The sequence below is a fragment of the Marmota monax genome, unplaced genomic scaffold (assembly GCF_021218885.2).
Source record: "Marmota monax isolate L192 unplaced genomic scaffold, Marmota_monax_Labrador192_F-V1.1 WCK01_AAM20220418_F8-fsc00205, whole genome shotgun sequence".
Taxonomy (NCBI): domain Eukaryota; kingdom Metazoa; phylum Chordata; class Mammalia; order Rodentia; family Sciuridae; genus Marmota; species Marmota monax.
This window is the reverse complement of record NW_026692417.1, coordinates 108,506-133,575: the sequence shown is the minus strand read 5'-3', so window position 1 is coordinate 133,575 and position 25,070 is coordinate 108,506. Positions and strand designations below refer to the sequence as shown.

At 57.4% G+C, this 25,070-nt stretch overlaps 2 protein-coding genes across 7 annotated transcripts in view; both read right to left on the bottom strand.

The window, feature by feature from the left end:
• Positions 1–57: 57 nt before the first annotated feature.
• On the bottom strand, positions 58–5,090 carry Krt17 (keratin 17). The gene is made up of 8 exons (XM_046442638.2): positions 4,582–5,090; positions 3,494–3,576; positions 2,938–3,094; positions 2,197–2,358; positions 1,514–1,639; positions 1,199–1,419; positions 1,077–1,102; positions 58–303 (listed from the first exon to the last, which is right to left on the bottom strand). Exons 1-8 carry the CDS (start codon positions 5,011–5,013, stop codon positions 209–211), a joined length of 1,302 nt encoding a protein of 433 aa, XP_046298594.1. The 5' UTR covers positions 5,014–5,090; the 3' UTR covers positions 58–208.
• Positions 5,091–6,910: 1,820 nt separating this feature from the next.
• Positions 6,911–25,070, bottom strand: part of LOC124091564 (keratin, type I cytoskeletal 42) — a 32,340-nt gene continuing 14,180 nt past the window's right edge. For 4 of the 6 annotated variants that reach the window (XM_058578727.1, XM_046442636.2, XM_058578726.1 and 1 more), the window contains 8 exons: positions 13,294–13,422; positions 11,053–11,135; positions 10,767–10,923; positions 9,539–9,700; positions 8,846–8,971; positions 8,388–8,608; positions 7,385–7,434; positions 6,911–7,215 (listed from right to left, as the gene is read on the bottom strand). In XM_058578727.1, the coding sequence (XP_058434710.1) occupies positions 7,118–7,215; positions 7,385–7,434; positions 8,388–8,608; positions 8,846–8,971; positions 9,539–9,700; positions 10,767–10,923; positions 11,053–11,135; positions 13,294–13,422 (1,026 nt within the window). In that variant the 3' untranslated portion in view covers positions 6,911–7,117. Of the gene's footprint in view, positions 7,216–7,384; positions 7,435–8,387; positions 8,609–8,845; positions 8,972–9,538; positions 9,701–10,766; positions 10,924–11,052; positions 11,136–13,293; positions 15,698–25,070 lie in introns of those variants that run through there. The other 2 variants (XM_046442633.2, XM_046442632.2) reach the window with 2 other exon arrangements.

The window sequence follows — 25,070 nt, the reverse complement described above, 5'->3', positions numbered from 1 at the left end:
TCCATCCTTTGTCACTTATGCCCACTTCAATAGCCCAAGGCAAGCACACAGTTCACATCTGGGTCAACAAGCTTTATTGGTATCAGACGGGACAATATGAGAAAGGGACTGAAGCAAGGTACTGAGGCTGGAGAGGCCAGAGGCTGTGGGGCAGAGGGGACAGCCACCTCCCTGCCGAGCGGGGGGCTGTCCAGGAGGAGCTGAGTCCTCAGCGGGTGGTCTGGTGGACCTGCTCGCGGGAGGAGATGACCTTTCCATCCTGGACCTCTTCCACAATGGTGCGCACCTGTCGGGTGGTCACGGCTGCAGGAGGAACCGACACTTAGAGCTATGCCCCTGAGTGGCAGCCAGCCAGCCCCCTCCCCTGGTCCTCTCCCAGCTGCTGTGAATGTTTGTGCTGTCTCCTCAACATCACGTCCCTCCTGTCCTTGCCAACACCTCCATCCCATCCCACCCTTCACGGTGACTTCATGTTTCCTGAGTGGGTTATTTGATTCTGACCCGCTGCACCCTTCTGCAAGAGAGGGGCCATGTAGACCGGATGCCCCATGAAAGGGGTTCTATCTCCAATTCTGTGCAGTCTCTGATACAGGGATTATGCCCCCAGCTTCCCCATCAGACTGGAGTCTCCAAGACAAAATCCAGGTTCCCATTACCCCCCATTAAACTAGGATCCATCTTTGCATTAGACTGGGATCTGGAGGACAAGGACAATGTCTCTATCTCCCACTGGCTAGAGTCCCCAGGAGACAGGACTGCTTTTGCTCACCTATCAGGCCTCAGGAGCAAACATCTGAGACCTTGTCTGTATACTCCCATCAGGGTTAGAGTCTCCAGAGCTGGGACCATGTCTCCAGGCTAACAGGGTAAGGACCAGTTCCCTGCCGGCCCCCTCCTCAGAACAGCCAGGGCCTCTTATTTGATCCTTTCCCTGAACATCAATTCTGAGTCCTAAGAGGTCCACTCAGCCACCCCCAGTCATCAATGAGGAGCTCCTTGGGGACTCTGTCCCAGCAACGTGCAGGTGGGTTTCCTGCCCCTTGCCCTGGCCCATCCCCAGCCATCAAGGTCCTTACGTTCTTTTGGCTTGTACTGAGTCAGGCTGCAAAGAAACACAGACAGGGAGGAGATTAGATGGAGGTCTGAGAGTCGGTGCCTCGCCCCGAGGCCCCCAGCCCTGGCCCTAGACCCCACTCACTGGGCATCCTCGCCCTCCAGCAGGCGGCGGTAGGTGGCGATCTCCTGCTCCAGCCGCGTCTTCACGTCCAGCAGGATCTTGTACTCCTGGTTCTGCTGCTCCATCTCGCAGCGCAGCTGTGCCAGCTGCTCCTCCACGCTGCCAATCAGCCCCTGGATCTGGGACAGCTGCACGCAGTAGCGGTTCTCCGTCTCTGCCAGGCTGCCTTCCAAGGATGCTTTCTATAGGAAATGGGGGAAAGCAGGGGTCAGTGAGGGTGGCAGTGCCCCCTCCCCAGCACTGGGTCCACCCCCCGACACACAGCAGCATTCCTACCATGCTGAGCTGGGACTGCAGTTCGATCTCCAAGGCCTGCATGGTGCGCCGGAGCTCGGAGATCTCGCTCTTGCCACTCTGCACCAGCTCGCTGTTGGTGGCCACTTCGCGGTTCAGCTCCTCTGTCTGCAGACAGGACATGGGACAGAGCAGCATAAGCCTGGGTCCCTTCTCCAAATCAGATGGCCCCCGGCCGCCACCGGCTCAGACAAGCACCTTGACTCTTCTCACTCCCCAGCACATCCCCCTCCCCAGGGCCATGGCCACCTTCCTGACCTATCCTGAACCTCTCTCCTCCTTCTCACCCACTTCTCACTTCCTGAAGCCCAGGAAGGAACTCTGAAGTGTTCAATTTTTATGGTTAACCCCACAAGTGGGAGGCAGAGAACAGGAAACTTGAGGGCCAGCCAGGACATGTAGCCTGGCGCCTGTGCTAGTTCCTGACTTCTTAGAGAGCAATGGAAACTCCCTCTGCCTTTTTTCCTTGGGGGCTCCCCTCCTCCCCACCCGTCCACCAAGCCCCAGCTTTTGCTAAGTTCCAGGTCTGTTGATGTGTTAGGTGACCCTGATCCCTTAAGTCCAGGCCCCTCACTGAGGATGGAGCAGCCCCAAGATGCTAGGCAGTGGGCTACTGTTGGGGCTCATGCTCCTGCACCCCCATCTGGCCTGCAGCAGCCCCCCACCTTGCTAAAGAACCAATCCTCAGCATCCTTGCGGTTCTTCTCTGCCATCTTCTCATACTGGTCGCGCATCTCGGACAGGATCCGGCTCAGGTCCACACCAGGGGCTGCATCCATCTCCACATTGATCTCACCGCCCACCTGGCCTCGCAGGGAGTTCATTTCCTGTGGACAAGGGGGATGTGGGCATGAACATCTGAACCTGTCTCGGCCCCCCCACTCCCAAGTTCCCCACACCCTTCATCTGGGTCTCTCCACGCCCTACTCCTACGGACCCCTCTTCTGCTCTGCCCAGCTGCTTTCCTTAGACCCTCTTAAGGATTTCTGATCCTCTGCTCACCATGGGTCCTGCCTCCCTCAATAGACTGAGAGCTCTCCAAAGAGCTAATTCTTAGGCCTGTGATCCTAAAAATTTCCTCTTCCAACTTCCAAATGGATTTGCAAGGTACAGATTTGTGGGTTTAAAAACTGAGGCAGGATTCCACATCCCCACTCATCTGCTGTCATTGTGAGGGAGGCCCTGGTGGCTCCTGGGAGGTTTTGGATGCAGAGAAGCAGTGTGGTATATGGAGGAGGCTGCCTTCTGGACCATTGGGATCAGGGCTCTGTAGATGGGGCAGCCCTATGCAGTGACTAACCCAGTGAGCCTGCTCTGCTCTCTCCCATTGCCTCAACCGCAGCCCAGCCCCAGGGCCCTGCCACCCACTCCTCAGCCTCTTTGACCTGCTGCCCCTGCCACCTCACCTCCTCGTGGTTCTTCCTGAGGTAGGCCAGCTCCTCCTTAAGATTCTCAATCTGCATCTCCAGGTCAGCCCTGGCCAGGGTCAGCTCGTCCAGCACCCTGCGCAGGCCGTTGATGTCGGCCTCCACACTCAGACGCAGGGCCTGCTCTGTCTCAAACCTGCAATGGCAACCAGGGATTTCAGTGGACTTGGACTTGCAGGACAAGGCCCTGGCCCCTGCCCTGCCTTCATTCTGCCAGGGCTCTAAGGACTTATGAAGTGGAAACAAATTCCAGCCTGGAGCCCTAGAACCATCACAGAACAGGACCCCACTCCACCCCTCTCCCTTGCTTCTCCCCGTCTCTGCCTCCTTCCTCCTCTCCCTCTCCTACCGCCTGCCTAAGCCCAGTGACCCTCAGACCTGGCCACATTTCTCATTCTGAACTAAGGGGGTGGGCTCTTGGCCCCTAGGACTGCCCCACCCGAGTTTCGACCTAGCCACAAGCAACAGGGGAGTCCTGGAGTGAGGACGGGGTGCCCCCTGCTCTCCCCCGGCCAGTCACCTGAAAGGGACTTACTTGGTACGGAAGTCATCAGCAGCCAGACGGGCATTGTCAATCTGCAGCAGGATGTTGGCATTGTCCACAGTGGCTGTGAGGATCTGGGGAGTTGGGAAAGCAACCAGGTCAGCTTAGCTCCAGATTCCGAGCAGGCCTCCCTGCCTGGGGGCCAGGACCAGCTGCCTTTTCAGGAACCCCATCTTCCCACCAGCCTCTCCCATATACTGTGCCATCATTGTTGGCAGAAGCGGGCAAGAGGGATTCTCATGAGCCAAAACTTGCCTCCCCTACCCCTATCTATCCCTAACCCCCCTGCAGGGCTCGCCCTCAAAGCAGAGGAGGTAGCCGGCTGGGAAGGTGGCAGCTCCAGAGGAGAATGGGAGAATGTCTTCAGCCCAGACATTCAGCTCCTCCAGAATTCCAGAAAGTGAAGAGGGAGTGTGACCAATCCCCTGCTGACAGCTAGCCAGATGGTGCCCCTGAGGGTCTCCCCCTAAAGATTGCTAGAGGAACCCTCTCCAACAGTAATTTCAAATCAGAAATTACAACCCCTGGGAAGTGCTAACCTGGGGCTCCATCATTCAGTCCCACTCCCTGGGGTTTGCAGAGCCCCAATCTTGAGGGACAGAGAAATCCCTAAACAAGGCCCATGAGAGACCACCCCTATGCTGAGCTCTACCTCTGCCCTCCTGCCTCTCCTCCTAGCAGGTACCATCAGGAGCTGGCTCAGACCCCCATCCCACTACTCCAGGTCCTGCCGGCCTCTGCTCTAAAGGAGAGATGCCCATGTGTCCAGATGCCCCGCCTGGGACCAGGCCTCCACGTGCATCCTCGAGAACTATCCCGCAACCACACGAGGAGACAAGACACTGCCTGAGGGGAAGATCGATGCTCCAAGGAGCCTCACAAGGCCTGCTTCTCTGTGGCCCAGGATGCTGCCCCAGGAAAGGGCAATGTGGGCCACGTAGGGTCTCCACGACAGGCTCTGGACGCCAGGCCCTAGATTTCCTGCAACCCTGTGGCAGCCCAGACTAGACTCCAGGCCTTCTCTATAGGACATGGGAGAAGTCATGCTCCCAGGGGCCCCTCCTGTCAGCAGGCCCTACCTTGTTCTTCAGATCTTCGATGATGTGGTAGTAATGGCTGTAGTCGGGGGCGGGCCCAGGGGCCTGCTTCTTGTACCAGTCTCGGATCTTCACCTCCAGCTCGGTGTTGGCCTCCTCCAGGGCCCGCACCTTGTCCAGGTAGGAGGCCAGGCGGTCATTGAGGTTCTGCATGGTGGCTTTCTCACCTCCGGCCAGCAGCCCATCAACGCCCCCAAAGCTGCCTCCATAGCTGCTGCCAGAGCCGAAGCTGTAGCAGCTAGAGTAGTTGGCACCCCCCAGGGCACTGCCCAGGCCACTAGCTGACCCCAGCCTGCAGGAGCCGCCACCCAGGCTGCCAGACAGTCGGCAGGAGGCGCGGGATGAGCCGCCCCCCAGGCCAGAGGAGCCCTTGATGGAGCTGGAGGAGGTGAACTGGCGGATGGTGGTCGTCATGGTGGCAGCGGGTGGCGGGCACAGAACGAGAGGGCTCAGGAGGTAGCGAGGCGCCAAGGTGCGTGTTACTGCTGGGGCTCGCCGCTTCCTTTATAGGCCGGCAAGTGGGCGTAGCGATTACAACAGGCTCGCTGCTCTGTTTCCATTCCCCTGGGCTTTCATCACCCTTGGCTACCTGCCAGCTCCCAGGTGGCTGTGGGCCCCCCTCCCCTCCCAACATCAGGGCTTTGCCTCATTTCTCCAAACCCCCGCGCTGGGCGTCTGCATGTGCATGTGTGTGTCTCTGGTCTCAGGTCCGTCACCTGTGAATCAGGCTGGCCCTCCAGCTATGCTTTCCCATGACCTAATACGGAGAAGAGGAGAAGGCAGGACGTCACCGTCACAGGCCTTCCCAGGCAGCTGCCACCTCAGCAAAGGCTTCCTGGACGCTGGGTCCGATGGAGAAATGGGATGGCCCCCGCCCCCACCAGGTTGCTTTCCTTTGCCACACATGGCAGTCCCAAGGCTGGGTGCTAGGGAGACAAAAAGGATGGAGCACCCGTCCTGCCTTAGAATCTGGACTTGAACCCCCCAGCCCCCAACAACACAGGAACCCCCTGAGCCTCAGGTTACTAGTCCAGGTCCCAGCTGAGGAAACTAGGGCTTAGCAAGGGAGCCAAGGTCCACCCTGCCCACCTCACACCAGCCTGGGCTGGCGGGGCTCCTCTTAACCCTTCACCAAGCCACTATGCCCATTCTCCCAAGGACTCCCCTTCTGTGACGCCCTGACACCTAGGGATGCACTTCTGGGGCAAAGGTTCCTTCTGGTCAGTTTTCTGGCCTGACCCCATCCCTGGGTCATTGGAACCCAGCCTTCTCTTCTAAATCTTCCCTTTCCTTCCCCCTACAGGTGACGTCCAGGGCTGAGGTATGCAAAGCAGAGCTTAGCTACAGGATGGGGAAATGGGGGCTGTGGGAGGAGTGGGGTGGTAGGAGGGTATCTGTGAGTGGTGTGTTCATTTCCACCCTCCTGACCCCTTCTGTGCCCCAAGAGACCTAAGGGAAGGATGAGGGGCCCTTATCCCACAGCCAAACAGAAACCTAACGGACATGGCTCCAAAAAAGACTCCTCCCTGGAGCCCTTCCTCTCCAGACTCCCCAAGATGTGACTTCCCAGGGCGGCCATGTGCCCTGCCCCACAGCTCCACCCTGCCCTGCCCACCATCCCAAGCCCAGCCCTGGGTCCCAGGGTCCCGACAGGCCCGCTGGGCGGAATGTGGTCGTGTTTCAGGCTGCCAATGTGTTCCACCTCCCAGACAGGCCCAGGCAGCCCCCAGACAGCAGCTGAGAACGTTTCCCCAATAGCCCAGCCGCTGCCAAGCCACCAAAGCAAACAGGACGCCCCCCACGCTCACATGTACAGTGGCCACCCCGCCCCCCACACACCCCCAGCTGAGCCAGGCAGAGCCGGTCTGGTTTCCTGGGCAGGCTGGGCAGCTGCCACCCCCTCTCATCCATCAGTAGTGCTCTGGACCACTCCTCTGGAAAGCCCCCTGCCCAGCCCCTGTCCTTCTGCCCTTGAACCACCCCGCCCCCCCGCCCGGGCCTGATGCAAGGAGCATTCTTTAATTGCAGGGTTCCCCAGAAAGTCTGTGGGGCCCTCCCAGAGACCAGCCACAGAACACAGGGACCCAGAGGCTGATTCTTGGAAACTTCCCGGGCCTAGCGGGCCATCCCAGGCCTCCACCCTCGACACTTCCGCCTCCTCCCCTCTCATCTTCCCAGGAGCCCCAGGCATGAATGGAGTGGGCAGGACAGGTGGGCAGATGACAAGCGATACCAGACGCTCAGTGAACTCTCCTCCCCCAAAATCCCTCAGCCCACGCTGCCCAAGCCAATGACCAGACCAGATCACAAGTTGAAGGGCTGAACTTCAGCAAAGCTTTAATTGCAGTCACGAGGCAAACTCAGGAGGCCCCTGATTGGGGGGGCTGCAGGAAGCCGATACAGAAAGGCTGAGCAGCTCATGGGGTGGGGCCCAGGCAGGCGCTTGGGGCCTGGCAGCAGCGTGCTGGGAGCTGGAGGCGATGGCTGCCCCTTGGCCTTCAATATGCTGAAAGGGGCTTCAGTGAGTGGAGCGGTGGACCTGCTCGCGGGAGGAGACCACCTTGCCATCCTGGACTTCCTCCACGATGGTGCGCACCTGGCGGCTTGTCACCGTGGCTGCAGGTGGTGGAGGACGGGGCACAGGAGCCTCAGGCGGGAGACCCTACCCACACCAGCCACCCCATCTGCGGCTCCCCCAGTCTCCCACACAGAAAGATCCTCAGCCTCTCCCCTCCCGCTGGGTCTGCGCTGCCCCTCCCTTGGGCAGGATGGGGCAAGCTCTTACCTTCGCGGGAGGGCTGCGAGGCCAGGGACGAGGAATACTGAGAGGCCAGGCTGCAAGGAGAAGGGGACGGGTCAGCCCAAGGGTGCTGGCTGGCCAGAGGGCCCCTGGGAGCATACTGGGGAGGATCTGCAGCAAGGGAAGCCAAGGAGGAGGGGAGAGAGTTCCCTACAATCTGGGAACTCACAGCTGGGAGCGCAGAGTGCACAGGCGGGAGGATGAAGCCTCACAGTGCACAGCAGCAGGAAGAAAAAGGGACAGCCTCGAGGCACTTTGTGGCTACTTTGTGACCACTAACCCAGAATTTACAAGGAGGAGCTGAGCAAGTGGTTTGTCCATATCCTGAAGGGCCCAGCAAATAGACTCAGGAGAGACTGTGGTTAGACTACAGATGGACTCCACCACTGTCAGGAAGCAAAGGGCTAGAACATGTGACTCAGCGTGGAGACTCACCAGGTGGCCAGCCCTTCACAGCAGGGTCTCCATCAACATTCCCAACTCCAAACCAGAGGCTCACCCGCCCTGCTCCTAGGCTTGTCTTGGCTGATAGCGTCACCAGCCACACAGTCGACCAGACCAGAAACTCAGGGCCATCACTACCCACTTCCTCACGTGCTCACTTGACGTTCACTGAGCACTGACTGAGGCACGTGGGCCCCATGCCCGGGTGTCCAGCCCTGCCTCTCTCCTGCCCCTTCTCCCACACACAGCAGGACTCCTTTGGCCTGACTCTCTCTCCTGACTGATCTCTCCAGCCCACCCTAACCCCTCTGATCCATTTCTCCCTCTTCAGCCCAAGTGAATGTTCTAAAAGATCTAGAAGGTCGTGCCCTCCTGCGCTCCAAATCCCTCCATGGCTCCCAACTGCCTACACAATCCACTCCAGATGCTGTCCTCTGGAAGTCGGAGCCTCCTCATGGTCAGGCCCCGGTGGGGTGCTCCGTCTCACTCCCTGGGCAGAGTCGCCTCCAGCCCACCCCAGCAGGTGTCGGGCACCCCCACTCACTGGGAGTCCTCGCCCTCCAGCAGGCGGCGGTAGGTGGCGATCTCCTGCTCCAGCCGCGTCTTCACGTCCAGCAGCACCTGGTACTCGTGGTTCTGGCGCTCCATGTCGCAGCGCAGTTCGCAAAGCTGCTGCTCGATGCTGCTGATGAGCCCCTGCAGCTGGGCCAGCTGGGCCCCGTAGCGCGCCTCGGTCTCCGCCAGGCTGTTCTCCAGGGATGCTTTCTGTGGCCCGAGAGGCAGGGGTCACGGTGACCATGAGCTGCGACCCTTTCCTGAGGCGGGGCACCCCACAGGGGTCCCCCCCCGGGTGGGGCTGTGGGTGCAACCAGCACAGTGGGGCTGTAGCTGGGCAGAGACCCACGCCATGGAGTGCCAGTGAAGGCTGGGCAGGGAGCCCCGGCCCTCTGAGCAGGAGTCTACAAGGTGGGGCCACCCTGGGCGGGAAGGGCCCAGGCCTACCATGCTGATCTGCGACTGCAGCTCAATCTCCAGGTTCTGCACCGAGCGGCGGAGCTCTGTGATCTCGGTCCTGCTGCTCTGCAGGGCCTCGGTGTTGGTGGCCACCTCGCGGTTCAGCTCCTCCGTCTGGAAGGCAGGTGGGCCGCAGGGGCTTGAGCAGACGTTAGAGGGGGATGGGGCGGCCCCTACCCTCTCTCCCAGATCGCCCCCCAGCATCTTCCTGGCCTCTCTGGGGCCCCAAAGGCATCTGTCCCCAGAGACCCTCTATGCCTACATGGAACTGGACAGACATTCGCTCGGTTATCCCCAACTGACCAGGAGGACCTCAAAAACAGGGATCAGGCTTTATTTTTTGTATGTCTGTTAATGTCCCTGGCACCCTATAGATGCTCAGTGTGTGTTTACCCCGGGTGTGAGTTATGGATCCCAAAACACATCCTGCAACACCTGTGGTGGGAGGAGCCCTGGCCAGGGCTGTGGAGACCTGGACCTGTTCCCCAGGCCACCACGGAGGGCTCAAGCTGAAGCCTCTCCCGACTCTCGGTTCACATTTAAGCATGAGGGCTGGTCCAATTGGTTTCCAAAGGTCCTTCCAACTGGGACAGCCTGCGGATCTGCGAGGGCTCCAGCACACAACAGCACTGGCACATGTGCCCACACGTGAAGCACACCTGCTCCCACACGGCCACCCACCTTGGTGAAGAACCAGTCCTCGGCATCCTTGCGGTTCTTCTCGGCCATCTTCTCATACTGGTCACGCATCTCATTCAGGATGCGGCTCAGGTCCACGCCCGGGGCTGCGTCCATCTCCACGCTGACGTCCCCGCCCACCTGGCCACGAAGGGCATTCATTTCCTGGGCAGAGAAAACAGCAGGAGCTCACCCAAGGCCATCCTAAGGAGAGACCCCAGGACCTCAGAGAGGCATGCGCTGATGACAGACAGACCAACGGCTCCTCATCCTGACGGCCCCAGGCGGATGTCAAGTCTCAAATGCACAGAGCTAGGGATACAACAATGTCCCCAACACACACTGAGACGCTGAAGGGAGATTCCACCCATCCCCAGCATGTGGGGGGGCAGGAGAGAGACAGCAACTCCCAGCATGCAGAGGAAGAGCCAAGGCAATCTCATTGGCCACACTGACGTCTGCGCAGTCCCCACTACCACCCCAGAGCACGGGAACAGGACCAGCCCTGTGCTGGTGTCAGCAGGAGCCAGGCCTCACTGAAGCAACTGCACGAGGGAAACACTTTCTGTATGTCCTACTGTGTGAGAATCAGGCACCCCCTACAGCCACAAGAAGGGGATCGAAGACCACTTGTGTCCCTGAGAGAACACTCCATTCTTGGACTAAGCCTTTGGGTACCTAAAACCTAGAGTTCTCTGGAAAAAGGAGGCAGGAGAGATGGCGCAGAGGTGGAGTCAGACCTGAGTGTAGATCTGGTCAGACAGACCTGGGGTGAGGTCCCTGTGCAGACTTGGCTAAATTCCTTAACCTCTCTGAGCCTCAGTTTCTTTACTGGCAGAAAGAAGGAAAGAGTATCTTTCTCCCAGCAATGTTGTCAATATCAGCTGCATTAATTGCTGTGAATCACCTGTAATATGCTGGGCAAAGGCTTCTTGTTGTTAGGACTATCACTATTATAATTAATTATAATAATTAGCATTGTGTGTTAGACTGATTTACTCATTAGTGAGTTAACTGCCACGAAGCAGTGAGCCAAGCCTCAAGGAGCAAGGGAAGAGTCTTTGGAGGATGGGCCCCTCCAGGCCTCCCCCAGGGCCCTCTAAGCTAGGGAGTCAGGGTCAGGGCTAGGAACTGGACTGAGTTCACGGCCCCACCTGGGGAGATTCTGCAGCCCAGGCCTGCTTGCTCTCTCCCAGGAGGGCCTTTCCTGGGTTCTGTGACCAGGCCTCACCTCCTCGTGGTTCTTCTTGAGGTAGGCCAGCTCCTCCTTCAGGCTCTCGATCTGCATCTCCAGGTCAGCCCTGGCCAGGGTCAGCTCGTCCAGCACCCTGCGCAGGCCGTTGATGTCGGCCTCCACGCTCATGCGCAGGTTCAGCTCCGTCTCGTACCTGGAAGGGTTAGAGGTCTGAGCCACAGGGTGCCACCAGGACTCCCCAGTCAACACACAGGGCACTCGTGATGTGCAGAGCTGGGAACCCACCACCAGCCCCCGGCGCAGCCTGGGAGCCCAGACTCACTTAGTGCGGAAGTCATCAGCGGCCAGACGGGCATTGTCAATCTGGAGCACCAAGCTGGCATTGTCGATGGTAGCTGCCAGGATCTGGAAGAGGTGATGGGTTCCCTGAGCATACTCCCTAGGCAGCCCCGAGGCCTGGCCACACCCCTCTTGCAGCCTTTAGGGAATGCGCTAGAATGAGGGTGATGAGGGTCCCTGTGGTGTCCTCCTCTGAGCACCCTGATGTGAATTCCAAGAGCCTCGGAGCAGTGGGGACACCATGCCCAGGCACAGGTAAGCAGGGACACCAGGACAAAGATGCTTATGCACCCCTCCCCCATCACTGTCACCCTCTCCAGGAAGCCCTCCCACATGCCCCATCTGGACCCCTGCCCCAGGCCCCCTCCCTCCCACTCTCCAGGTGGCAGTCTGGTTTCCAAGACTTTTCGGGTTATTTCCTCCTCCCCTAGAATCTGAGTTCCAGGGGAGCCAGACAAGGCCATATCCGCCTCATTCCTTTTGGAATCCTAAGGACTGGGCACAGCGCCTGGCCCAGAGTCAGCCCCCAGGGTTCGATTGTCTAATTAAATGATGGATTCATTCACTGATTGATGAGGTTATGACAGCTCCCACCTCTAACCCAGAGCAAAGCTGTTTGGTTTGGTTTGGTTGGTCTTTGCAAGGCCTGCTGGGCAGTTGAATGAGCATGAGGAGGAGCAGAGGGCTGGATATCATCACTGCTGCTGTCACTGGGATCCTTGGACACATGCAAGAAAAGCCCCGATGGAGAACCCCGGGGGTGCAGAGGGAAGAGCTTGCAGGTGGCACTTAAGCTGGGTAGATCTTGGACTGGGACAAAAAGACCCAAAGGCTGAGGGTGTGGGAGGGACAATCCCCAGCCAGGCCATCCCTGCATCAAGGGTCACACCAGCTCCCCTCTCAGGCCTCACTCGAGGCCCTGAGTTCTGGGAAGTGACCCTGGAGCCGCTGAGCCTGAAGACCAATTTGTTCCCCTCTCCGGGCCTCAGTGGGCCCCTCTATAGCCGACATCTATCAGAGCTCAGTTCCTACCCACCTCAGTGCCCAGGAGGCCGGCTGGAACAGGGAGGGTCCACTGTGAACACTTCAGAGGGACCGAGTCTGGTGCCGGGTGCGCCGGGGGCTGACGGTGAGGTGCTGGCTAACCCCGTAGCTCAGAGCACTGACTCACCAGGGTTCCCCAACTCCCCAACCAAACTGGTATCTGATCTGGCACTGCCAGTGCCTCCGCTTCCAAGGCGAAATGGCAGGAATTCCCTGCCTGGTGGAGGTCCCGGGCAGGAGCAGACAGAGCCCCTCACAGGGCAGCCTCAGGCCTGGCTCTCCACCCAGCAGTCTGGGCAGGCCTCAACGCCCAGGCCCAGCCAGGCCCAGCATGCCCTGCTGCCCCCTCAACCCCCACTAGGACCACAGCTTGGCGGACACTCTCAGAATAAGTTAGTACCAAAGACCAGAATGATCACGTTTACAGACCGCGACAGCCATGTCCTTAGAGGGCATGAGGGCATGTATGAGTGCAGGGGAAGGTGGCGGGGGTTGGGGTGGGGGGGTCTCCTCCATTAGACTAGCTTCAGACTGAGTGGGAAAATGCAGCTTCTGACCCCAGGGGCCCCTCAGTCTGCCAGGAGAAACATGGTCCTTGCCCTCGGAGAACTCAAGAGACCATCACAGAGAGTAGGGAAGACCCACACCTAAAGCACACAGACTGAACCTCAGAATGTTAAAGAGACTCGAAGACCTGGGGACAGAGGCAAGTGACATCCATCCAGAAGGGCTGCCTGAAGGAGGTATGGCAGGCAGGAGGGCAGCCTCAGAGGGGCAAGGGATAGCAAAGACACTCCAGCCTCCTGTTCCAAAAGCCACACAAATCCTTCCCAGTCCTCTGCCTTTGCCAAGCTGTTCTCTACACCAGGAACGCCATCTCTGCCTTCAAGGTTCTGAAGACTTCCCCATCTCTCCTCCATCACCCACCCCGAATGTGCTCTCTCTCTAGGGAGGGAGGTGTTCTACTCTGTCCCCCTGGAGAGCGCCCAGTGACCTCACAGCACAAGGTGTCCTCCAGGTGCAGGACTCAGACTGGCCAGGGCTGGGTTCAGAGAAAGGGAGGGAGGGAGAGGGAGGGATGGGAGTCTAGATCCTTGTTTGCAAAGATCTGCAGTTGGATGGGGTGAGTCCAAAGCAGGAATGCAGGGCAGAGGACAGAGGGCAGAGAGCAGGCTCCCACCTTGCTGCGCAGGTCCTCGATGGTCTTGAAGTAGTGGCTGTAGTCTGGGGCAGGCCCGGGGCCCTGCTTCTTGTACCATTCACGGATCTTCATCTCCAGGTCGGCGTTGGCCTCCTCCAAGGTGTGCACCTTGTCCAGGTAGGAGGCCAGGCGGTCGTTGAGGTTCTGCATGGTCTCCTTCTCACCGCCCCCCAGCAGGGCATCCGACACCCCAAAGCTGGAGCCAAAGCCCCCACCCAGGTTGCAGGTGTAGCCACCACCATAGCCACCCCCGAAACCCGACGAGAAGCGGGACGAGGTGACGGACATGTTGCCGAAGCTGCCGCCTCCCAGGAGGCTGGGGGCCCGACAGGCACCCCCGACGCGGACGGAGGACATCCGGGAGAAACCCCCGCTGGGCACGCACAGGCCCTTGACAGAGCCAGAGGATGAGAACTGGCGGATGCTGGTGGTGGTGGCAGCCATGGTATCCACAGGTCAGGCACGGGGTCTGGTCTGGACAGAGACCCTGGGCCACTCTTTATAGCCAAACTGAAGGGAGGCTGGGCCCCTGGCCCTTGAAGTCCAAGCCAAAACCCCAGCCATATAATTTTCCTCTGTACCAGCCGCCCAGGGCCTGGGGCTCAGGCTGGACATGCCAAATGCTTCCCCTAGGCCCCTTCCTGTGCCCAGGCCCAGCCTGGGCAAGATGGCCTCTTAGCAGTTCATTGTTCAGAAACAAAGGTGGTGTTGGAGCCTCAGCCCCGGGGTAGGGTGATCCTCCATCTTCAGCGGCAATTAGGAGGCTGAGCTCATTCTTGGGGGGAGTCCGGAGAACCCAGCCCTGGGAGCAGAAGGGCCTGGAACAAGGCTGCACAGGCCTGGGAGCCAGAGGGCTGGTCTGACCCCCCACTGAGCATGCCAGGGCCTCGGGGGAGAAGGTGGAGAGATTTGGAGCCCAACCTCCTCCCCCAGGTGTAGTGTGGCCCCCACAGTCCCTGCATCTGAGTGGGGAGGATGACTTGAGGGAACCCCCAGCTCCTTTAGGACTATTCTAGTCTGCAAGAGGAGACGTCGCCCCAGGCCTGGGGGATTCCTGAGTCAGGGGAACAGACATGGTCACCAACCCGAGGGAGCTTGGGATCCAATTCTATCAGGAAGCCAGGGTGGAAGCCGAGTTTCCTCACTTGTAAAAGGAGATCATTCTGTCTCCCAAGGCTTTGGGGGGAATCTGGAGGGACAGTGACATCAGTCAAGCTCTGTCAACACTGTAGGCAGGGGTGGGGGCCAAGGGGACGGGGCCTGAGGTCACGGTAAAGGTGACCTCCCAGCTCACCCTCCACAGCTCTCAGCCCTGCGCCTGAGCCCATCCAGAGGGAATCCCGGAGGAGGTACCCGGGGAGTGGGAGGAAGCAGGCTTATGGCCAGGGTGGCCCTCAGTGGACATCCTGCCCCAGTGAAGAACCATGTCCCTGTCCCAGCAGCCAGCAGGATCACATAGACTGGCAGCCAGCACCCACTCCACCCAACAGAGATTAGCAGCCTAATCACAGCGGCACTAGTGATTTAGGCGCTGCCAGGACACTGGCGTCTGCGCTGGGCCTGTTTGAATGTGGAGCCTCAGGGGGCAGCCAGGGCCTGAGGGACAAGGTGCATGGGTGGCCTGGGCTGTCTGCCCACAACTGGAGTCAGGGAGGGAGGGAGTTTTCTCTGTGACCCAGGGTTCCTGTGATGAGGCTAGACTGCTAGAAAGACTTCCTGCTTAGAAGGGGGTGGGGAGAATATTAAAAATGTTAAGATGAAGAAAAAGAGGGTTCTCTCTCACAGGATGGGTCCCCTCATTTGTCCAGTGCCAGGGTGGGATTGGCAAGGCCATCTGGGAGAGGGGCAGAGCCCTGACTTCATCCTGCTCCCACCGTGCCTGTGAAGGGTATGGCAGGAGGAAGCTCAAAGCCAAGACTAGAGAGCAACTCCAGACCACCCCAAGGTTAGACATCGAGAAGAACTTCCTGGCAATCTAGATTGTCTTGGGGGACAGAAGAGACCCTGAAGAACTTAGATTCACCTGAGGGGGACAGAGGCAGGTCCTGCACCAGCCGACCACCTCCCAGGGGAGGACACAAGTGAAGGCCCTTCTTCTTCCTCTGCCAGAGCCACACTCCCAAGAGCCCTCTGCCCCAGGAGCTGACTGGCCTCCCCCAGGTGGGCCTCATTCTGGGCTGGGGGAAGGACTGCCTTGCCTTTCAGCACTAACCTTGGAGCAAGCCAGGGCCTGGGGAGGCAGCCAGGCTGCTGTGACCCTCCCTCTACACCTCTCCCTGCAGCCCAAGTGCCCAGCCTCCCTGCTTCTCCGTGGCCTCCCCTCCCTGGTGCCTCCTCTGGGCATCCCTCTGGACTGAGTCTCCTCAGGAGCAGGGCAATGAGCCACAGGTGTGGCCCCAGGCCCCCGCCCCCCTGCACCCCCGCCTCCGGTTTTGCCCAGTTGACTGATGAACTTTCCAGCTCCCCATCTTCTACTTTCAGGGACTGCAGACCTTGACCTTGAGGCCCAGTTTCAAGGAGATTCTGTTAATTCTCCAAAATCACAGAGTCCTCTTACCCCACTACCACTATTTAGCCCCCACAAGGCCCCTCGCCTCTGTCATCAGGCTTCTCCCTCTCTGGGCCTCGGTTTCCCCATTTCTCAGTTTCTCCCCCGGGAGTCAGTGACTCCCAGGCCCCTTTGGAGACTGCACCACCAGAGAAGCCCCTCTGACACCCACCCCAGAGAGGCCTCACGGGCCGAAGGACAGGCCCTCTCAGCCTCCCGCCCCAATGAGAAGCCGGAGTTAAGACCACAGCACGGAGATGCCAGGGGGACCCGAGGGAGCCTCCCGACCCTCTGCGGCCATCCCTGGGCAGGGCTAAGAAGACCTGGACATTTCTCCTCGGGCCTCACAACCATGCAGTGAGGAAACCGACGGGCAGAGTGCTTGAGCGGCGGCCATCCAGGTGGCCAGCATTAGCGTCAGGGCCAGGCCTGGAAGCAGCGCCTCGAGCAGCCTCCACTCTCCCTGCCCAGCGAGGAAGGCCTGGCAGGACCTGGCCAAGGACCCCGCAGTGCACCTCTGGGCTGTGAGCCTTCCTGCCTGGGCCTGCCCTCCGCCTCCAGCAGGGAGAGGCCCCTGACCACCCCCACAGCTGTCAGCAGCTTGGCTCATGTGGAAGACCAAGAGGAAGAGGAAGAAGCCGTCCAAAGGGCTCCTCCACACCACCCCCAGAGGTACCTGGAATCAAGCACAGGTGGGAGACAGAAGCGAGAGGAGGGCCCAGGAAGATGGGAGAGCCCTGCCAATCAAGCCTAGGCTCTGCCCCCACCTAGGTCCTCTGCCTCCTCTCCAGAGACTGCTGGAAAGCCACCAGGCTCCAGACGAGGCAGGGACAGATCCACCCTGGGATTTGAGCAGGACCAAGGAGCTGGAGAGGCAGCACATGGATGCTCACCCCTTACACTGGTGGAAGAAGGAGGGTAAAGAATGATGTGGAGGCCCTGTATACAATGGGTGTTCAATAGATGCAAACATCTGCCACATCTGCCCGGCTGACCTTGGCTCCTGTAGGTCCCCCAAACATTAAAAGTCCCTAGCCTAGCGGTGGCACACACCGCTGGTAATCCCAGCCACTCAGGAAGCTGAGGCAGGAGCATTACCAGTTCAAAGCCAGCCTCAGCAATTTAGCGAGGCCCGTCTGAAAATTTTAAAAGGGCCGAAATGTGGCTCAGTGGCTCAGTCAGTGGTTAAGTACCCCTGGGTTCAATCCCCGGTACCAAAAAAAAAAAAAAAAACAGTCAATTCCTGCAATGGTGCCCACCCTACAGCCAAAGCAGGGCTTGTATTCAGCAGGTGCTCTGTAAGTGCTTATTGAATTGTTAGGGTCATGGAGCCCAAGTGGTGACCATGGGACAATCACAGTGCCCAGGAAGGGAACATAGATACCTTCCTTCCCCACAAGGAAAAGTGTGTATCAGGTAGTTGGGGAAGTAAACTCCAGAGCCCAAGGTGGGCTCCCAACCGGACGAGGACAGGACTCCATAGGCCCTCACTCTGCCCCCAGGCCCTGCATCGAGGGCTCCGAGGGCTCCGTTGACTCCACAGCCACTGAGTCCCTCTCACCTGCAGGCACCCTGACTGGGGCAGGATGGGCAGGGCCTGCCAGGAACCCACAGGTCCCTACCCTCACCTCACCCCCCACACACAAGCAGTCCCTACCCCTGGACAGGCATCCCCTGGCCAGAGCGCAGCCTCCCCAGCCACTCCTGCCCACCCCGCCCTCAAGAGGAATCCTCCTCTTCCTCTATACAGTTTCCTGGCCTCTGTCCCGAGGCCCCAGCATCCCGCCCAGATCCACCCACTAATGATCTGTGTCTGGCTCCAAGGAGGCCTCGCCCTGCACCTCCCCGGTGCCCTCCAGATGCGCAGTCACTGCAGCTCCACAGCCTCCCGCACACGCCAGGGGCTCCCCCGCCAGGAGCAGACTCAGCCCCTCTTCCCTGCTGTCCCACCCAGCCACCACCCTCTGACAGGTTTCCAGGAACCCTGACTGGGGTGGCCCCAAGACAGCACAGACAGCCTGTGACACCTGCCCTTCCAGGCAGAGCCATCTCAGCTGCCCAAGAAAATGACCCAAAGGTCAGGAGGCTCCAGAGGAGGTCCCGGGCAGGAGCGAGGGCTGGGAACCAGGGGGGAGGAAGACCCAGGCCTCAGGGAGTCGAGTGGGGAAATCCGCCTCTGCCCACGGGCTGAAGGACCCCAGTGTGCCCAGACCACCTCTGCCCCGCCAGGCCTCATCCCCTCTGTCCCTCCGTGTTCCCCTCTGCCTCCCCGTCCCTCCCCCTTCCTACCTCCCCTCTCCCGCTTCCTTCCTGAGGAGTTTTTTGTTAAGGTAAAAGGGCAGCAGCCCGGGCAGTTTCGCCTCTCAGGTCTGGGGCTCACACCCCCTGCCCACCTGGCCCTGCAGACTGGCGGAGGGGCCCTGGGACACTGAGGGCCCAGGCCCCGCCCTTGCAGCCCACCTGCCCCCTCTGCTCTTCTCCGGGAGCCCTGCGCAGGCTGGCTGTTCCCTCCAGATTCACACTGACTTACACCTGTGACTTAATGGTGCTCTCCTTGTGTGGCCTCCTCCAGGAGAGGTGTGACCAGCCTCCTGGAAAGGGAGGCCATCTCTCCCCTCAGCTTAGATACCTCCTCCGAGTAGCAATCGAGGGTCTCCCCTGGGTGGGGAACAGTCTTGGAGTGGGAGTTGATGCTCCCAGGTGAGCTTCTGAGCAAACCTCTCTCCTTCCCTCACCTCACACAACCTGCAGGAAGCAGGGTCTCTGGGCTCCTTGTCCTGGTACTGATCACCCAGCCCACCACACTGGGACCCGCTGGCCCAACAGACAGGGGGGAAGCAGAGGACCTGCGAGGAGGACAGTAGGAAGACTGGGGAGTGGGGACCAGGGGAGAAAGACCAGGGGAAGGGGATCTGAGCAGGAGGATCAGGGGAAGTGGATCAGAGGAGGACGCAGGGAGGAAGAAGCAGAAGAAGTCCAGGGGAGGGAGGGGCAGGGACATCAGAGGAAGAGGATCAGGCAGAAGGATCAGGAGAGGTTGTCCCTTTTTTTTTTTTTTTGGTACCAGTATGGAACCCAGGGGCACTTAACCACTGAGCCACATCTGTAGTCCATTTTATTATTTTTTTTGGGGGGGTGGACAGGGTCCCACTAAGTTGCTGAGGCTGGCTTTGAACTTGCCACCCTCCTGTCTCAGCCTCCCGAGCTGCTAGGATTACAGACGTGCAGCGCTGTGCCCAGCTCATCCATTCTTTTAAAGGGCAGAACAGGAGACCTGGCCAGGGAGTCCTTCTCAGGTGCCTGGATGCTCCCTGCTCCCCCCACGCCTCCTCCTCAAGGCCTGCTCCATCCTGGTGCCAGGCTGCCCTCGCCAGGTAGCCAGGAGCAAGCTCCCCTTAGGTGAACTTTGCAGCCCTGTGACCCTGCTGCCTCTGCCTCGGAACACCAGGCCCTGGGTGCCTCGTCATTTAGCATTTCAGGGTGATACGTTTTCGAGCAAGGCTTGATGGTGACGTGACCCCACTTCCAGGGTTCACAATCCCTGAGGTCAGGCACCACCTTCTCTGTGATCATGACTCTAGGACGTCATAAAGAGAGCTCTGAACTCCAAGTCCAAGAACCTGGGGTCCAAACCAGACTCTGTGTGGCCTTGGACCTCAGCACCGTCCTCTATGGGAGGAGACTTCCGTGACTATTCCACAGTCTTCCATGAGACGTCCACGCCAAGCTCTCGGTATAGAGTTAGCGTGGAGCTGTAGCTAGGACCAGGACCCTTGTGGGGTTACTATGGACTGGACAGGACTCAGTGGTTCCAAATCTGGCTCCAGAGGGCTCCCTGAGGAAGAGGTAACCCTTCTCTGCCTCTGAATCCCATCTGAGTCCCTGTCCGAATCCTCAGAACCTGGGAATATGCCCCTTACAAGGCAAAGGGACTATGCAGATGTGATCCCAGTGTAATCACGAGGGAGCTTGAAAGGAGGGAGGCAGGAGGGTCCGAATCAGAGAAGATTTGCCCACAGAAGCAGAGGTCAGAGTGATGTGGGACTTGAGCCAATGTGGAAGCTGAAAAGTGCAGGGGACAAATTCCCCTAGAGCCAGGATCAAAGCCCTGTTGACATGATTTAGCCCCGTAAGACCTACTTTGGCCTTCTGACTTTCAGAACTATAAGAGAATAAATACGTACTGTTTTAAGCCCCTAAATATGTGGTGATTTGTTACAGCAGCAATAGGAGACTAATACTAGCCCATTCTGTCCCATGAGTGCTAGCCACTCTCACGTGTGTTAGAATTATTGAGCAGAGAATCTCCTCCTCGTCTGGAATGATGATCCTTTACCACCAAAAGGTGGATTTCTGTCCCCACTACAAGGTCTAACTCATGGCTTTGCACACCGTAAGTGCCCTATCCATGTTGGCTGAGTGGGCGCAGGCAGGAAGAACTTGGACTTCATTCAGCACCCATTCATTGCATTCACTGTGTGGCAGTCACTGGGCCAGGTACTCAGAATGCAGAACTGAGTCAGCTGAGCCCTGCCCTGGATGAGAGCAGGCGGTGAGCGAGAGAAAAACAGGCGCCCAGTCCGTCCCAGCACAATGGCATTGTGCTGTGATAAAGCTATGTGTGTACAGGCACCTTGGGAGGACTGGCCAAGGAGCGACTCATACACACCAGGCTGCTGAGGACAGTTTCAGAGGGAGGGACAACAAAGCCGGGTTTCGAAGCCAGGGTGGGGCTTTGCCAGACTGAGAAGAAATGGTCCAGGCAGAGGCGGGAACATGCCTGGTGTGTTTGGGAAGCACCAGAGACTCACAGCTGGGTCAGCATTTCTAGGTGGATGCCAGAGGAGTGCCTCGGGAAATGGACCTTGTAAGGAAACACGTTTCTTTGGTCGCTGTTAGTTGAGCACCTACTCTGTGCTGGGTGCTATAGTGAGCTCTAGAAATACAATGATGGACACAAGATATCTTTGCCCTTCCGGAGCCAATTATCTAGTGAGAAATTTGGATACCCAACAAACCAGAGAATGATGCCTTCCCCAGGGAAATACAAAGGGGATATGACAGCTTTGGGGGCCATGGAAGTCCTCTCCTAGATGACAGCTAAGGGGAAAACTGAGTTTAAGAAAAATCCAGCCAGGGACAGGGAAGGACCTTCCAGGTCAAGGTAATAGCTAGTGCAAAGGTCCTGCGTTGGATCGAGGCAGATCCTCTTCAGGGATCAGAAAGAAGGGCCAGTGTGGCTGGGGTAGAGTGAGCAGGGGAGAGACGGGGACTTCAAGGCCAGGAAGGGGCACAGCTGCCCCCAGAGAGCAGGGCTTCTCACGCCCCATGCAGCAGAGCTCGCCTGGTGCTGCTCCCCTAGACAACCTGAGAACCAAGACTCATGGCCTGGTAGGCCGGGCAGGGGACATTCTGGTCAGTCTCCATCTGCTTGTTTCACTACAGACTCCACAGAGCCTCCACTGGCTCAGGCCCATGGGCTTCTCTACTTTGCCAAGTGCTTCCCAAGCTTATCTGGACACGGGGCGGCTTCCAGGGAGAGCTTGTGGAGCTGGGCTCCTTGGAACCCATTTTGGGACTCTCTGGGCCAATCCACAGGGCATCTCAGGGGAAGCGCCTGGAACAAGGGCTGGAAAGGAGACCACCACGAAAGGACTCTGAAGAGTTTGGACTCCATCTCGGCTGTCCTGTGCTCTGCTGGGTTTTGTTCTCTGCGGTACTGGGGGTTGAACCCAGCGCCTCACCATGCTAAGGTGGAGCTCAGCCACGGAGCTGCATCCCCAGTCCCGCCTTGGTTTCAACGGTCTACTTGCACAGACTTCAGTTCTACAAAAGGAATAGTACTAAGCCCAGAGTGGTGGTTCACGTCTGTAAACCTAGGAGGCTGAGGCGGGAGGGTTACAAGTTCGAGGCCAGACTGAAAACTAGTGAGACCCTGTCTCAAAATTAAAAAAAAAAAAAAAAAATTAGCCAGGCGTGGTGGTGCACGCCTGTAATCCCTGTGGCTCTGGAGGCTAATGTGTGGATGCTGATTCACAAAGCCAGCCTCAGCATCTTAGCGAGGCCCAAGCAACTCAGCGAGTCCGTATCTCTAAATAAAATATTAAAAGGGGCTGGAGATGTGTCTCAGTGGTTGAGCACCCCTGGGTTCAATGCCCAGTACTAATCAATCAATCAATAAATAGGAATACCCCCCAACTCTTTGAGGCCTCAGTTTCTCAATGAACAGTCTCTCTTGAGGAGCCACCTCACTTCTTTTAATGCATCATGACCGTGAATGGTAACTCATTTACTCCCTCCCCACCAACCGCCTCTCTGGCCTCCAAGTTGTTTGGCCTTTATAAACAAGGGCATCATGAATTTCCCTGAACACATAGCAAGATGAACTTCTACAGACATATTCTTAGGGCATATTTTAGCAGTGGGATTACTGGGTTAAAAGGTAAATTCTTTGGGGCTGGGGTTGTGGCTCAGAGGTAGAGCGCTTGCCTAGCATGTGTGAGGCACGGGGTTCAATTCTCAGTATATATATATATATATATATATATATATATATATATATATATAGTTTTTTTTAATGGTAATTTTTTTTTTTTGACACAGGATCTCATTCTCTTCCCCAGGCTGGCCTCAAACCCCTGGGCTCAAGCATTCCTCCTGCCTCAGCCTCCCAAGCAGCTGGGACAACAGGCCGAACCATCACACCCAACTGGTACATCCATTTTTGACTTTGGTAGCCATTGCCAAATATTCTTCCAGAGTTCAATGAAATGACATTTCATGTGCTTTAAAATAGTCTGACCTCCACCACAAAAGCTGGTGAGGGGAGAGCAGAAACGGGAAAGGTAGCTTGTTCCATGACCAACACTGCACGACCAGTGCGCGGGAGTTTGCTTTGCTCTTCTCTCTACTTTTGTGTATACTTAAAATTCTCCACAGTAAAAATGTCTGCTTAAAAAGTCCTGGCCAGATCTGTCGGTAAATGGATGGAACTGGAGAATATCATGCTAAGCAAAATAAGCCAATCCCAAAGAACCAAAGGGCGAATGTTTTCTCTGATATGCGGATGCTGATTCACAATAAGGGCGGGGAGATAGAAGTATTTTGCACTAGACAGAGGGGAGTGCAGGAGGAAAGGGGGCATGGGGTAGGAATGATAGTAGAATGAATTGGACATTATTACCCTATGTGCATATAGGATTCCATGACTCTACATCATGTACAACCAGACAAATGAGAAGTTATACTCCATTTATGTATGATGCGTCAAAATGCATTCTACTGTCATGTATAACTAATTAGAACAAATTATATATATATATATATATATATATATATATATATATATATATATATGCGCGGTGGTGCATGCCTGTAATCCCAGCAGCTTGGGAGGCTGAGGCAGGAGGATCACAAATTCAAAGCCAGCCTCAGCAACTTAATGAAGCCCTAAACAATTCAGCAAGACCCTATCTCTAAATAAAATGTAAAAAAAAGGACCAGGGATGTGGGTCAGTGGTTAAGCACCCCGCGTTAAATCCCCTGCACCAAAATCAATCAATCAATTAATTAAAAATAAAAAAATAATATAAAAAGGGCTGGGGATGCAACTCATTGGTAGAGTGTCCTTGGGTAAAATTCCAAGTACCCCCCTCTATCATACACACACACACACACACACACACACACACACACTCCTACAAATGTCCTCTCCCATGAACCATGAATAAGAGTAATGTTCCCCTCAAACTTCCACCAGCATAGGTCCCACCAAGGTCCACTTATTGCTGCTACTGTTTTCCATTGTTTTTGGTTTTGTTTTAATTTTTTTTTTTTAATTTGGTACTAGCAAGTGAACCTAGGGGCGCTTTACCACTAAGCACATCCCCAGCCCTTTTTAATTTATGAGACAGGTTCTCCCTAAATTGCTGAGGCTGAGCCTTGAACTTGCGGTCCTCCTGCCTCAGTCTCCAGAGTCGCTGGGATTACTGGCGTGCGCCACTGCACCTGGCTAATTTTCACTCCAGTTACTGGTGAAATGGAGCACCCTTCCCTGGAGTGGCTTCTGGGTTTCCTTCTTGTTCATTTCAACCCTTTCCCGCTTTCCATGGGGTCTTCTCACTGACTGGGGAACTTTTCATGAACAGGGACCCAGGCTCAGCACATGTGCCCTGAATACATCCTTCTCAGTCACTCTCTGGCTTCTCGGCTTGGTTTGTGGGTCTTTTTGCCAGACGGACAGCGCCCCCAGGTCACATTTGCCAATTCTTTCTTTTCTGTCCAGTATTTTGAAGAAGGGGCTCCCTTTGGTGGGAACATAAGAGCTGGACGGGACCAGAATCAGCCCTGGAGAGAGATGTGCCGGCCTGGGGGAGAGACGCGGGGGTGAGGACCAGACCTGGAGGAAAACAGGGACGGTGGGCGGGGCAGGCAGCACGATGACAGGATGACGCTGCACTTTCTGGGATAAGCAGGTGGGCGGTGATAATGGCCCTGGGTGGGAGGGAGAAGCCAGAGGAAGAGGTTCAGAGCAGACGCTGCCCCACTCTCCAAGCATCACCCGGGAGTCCTCATGGCTTGTTTCCCCGTCTCTTCCCTCCCTGCCTCCTCCTCTCTGTCCTAGCAAACAGAGCCCATGACTGCAGAATAAACCAACCAGTGAATCAGCAGACGCCTTGAGCTCGAGGTGCCTCTGCCCAGGAGACCTCAGGAGAGGGAAGGAGGACTCACCAGGGAGGCCTTCCTCTACCCCCTGCAGCCATTGGTGGGCAATGGCCTCCTCTCGAGCTGTGTTCAACAACCGCTCGAAGCCTCTAATCCTTTTGGGGGAAGATCAAGGGCCTGAGGACTCTGGAACCCACAGGCAGGCTGAGGAAGGAGCACAGTGGCACGTCCTCCTCCTAGAGGCCAGGCAGGGAAGCTCAGGCAGAGCCCTGGGCTAGAACACCAGGGAACTTTCTAGAAAGTCCAACTGGCCCTGACAGACCCTGTGGCCCAGAAGGAGCACTCCAAGACAGGCAAAGGGGGTCAGTCCTTTCTTGGGGGTGGTTCCAAGGTCACCACCTGGACATAAGAGGAGGGAAACCTTGGCCAGACATGCGCCTGACCAGGGAGCAACAGAGCATTGTGGGTCCCGCCTCACCTCGTGAGTTTGTCTCTTCTCACCCCTTTCCTTGGTGGCTCCCAAGGGGGATGCCATCATGCCTCT

Bases quoted from the DNA above. Each gene is read 5' to 3' on its own strand.
- Krt17 (XM_046442638.2), bottom strand. From the start codon at position 5,013: ATGACGACCACCATCCGCCAGTTCACCTCCTCCAGCTCCATCAAGGGC. The intron at 3,577-4,581 runs GTAGGGCCTGCT...CCAACTCCCCAG, and splicing joins TCGAAGATCTGAAGAACAAG to ATCCTCACAGCCACTGTGGA. The intron at 1,103-1,198 runs GTGAGTGGGGTC...GTTTCTTTGCAG, and splicing joins CTGGAGGGCGAGGATGCCCA to CCTGACTCAGTACAAGCCAA.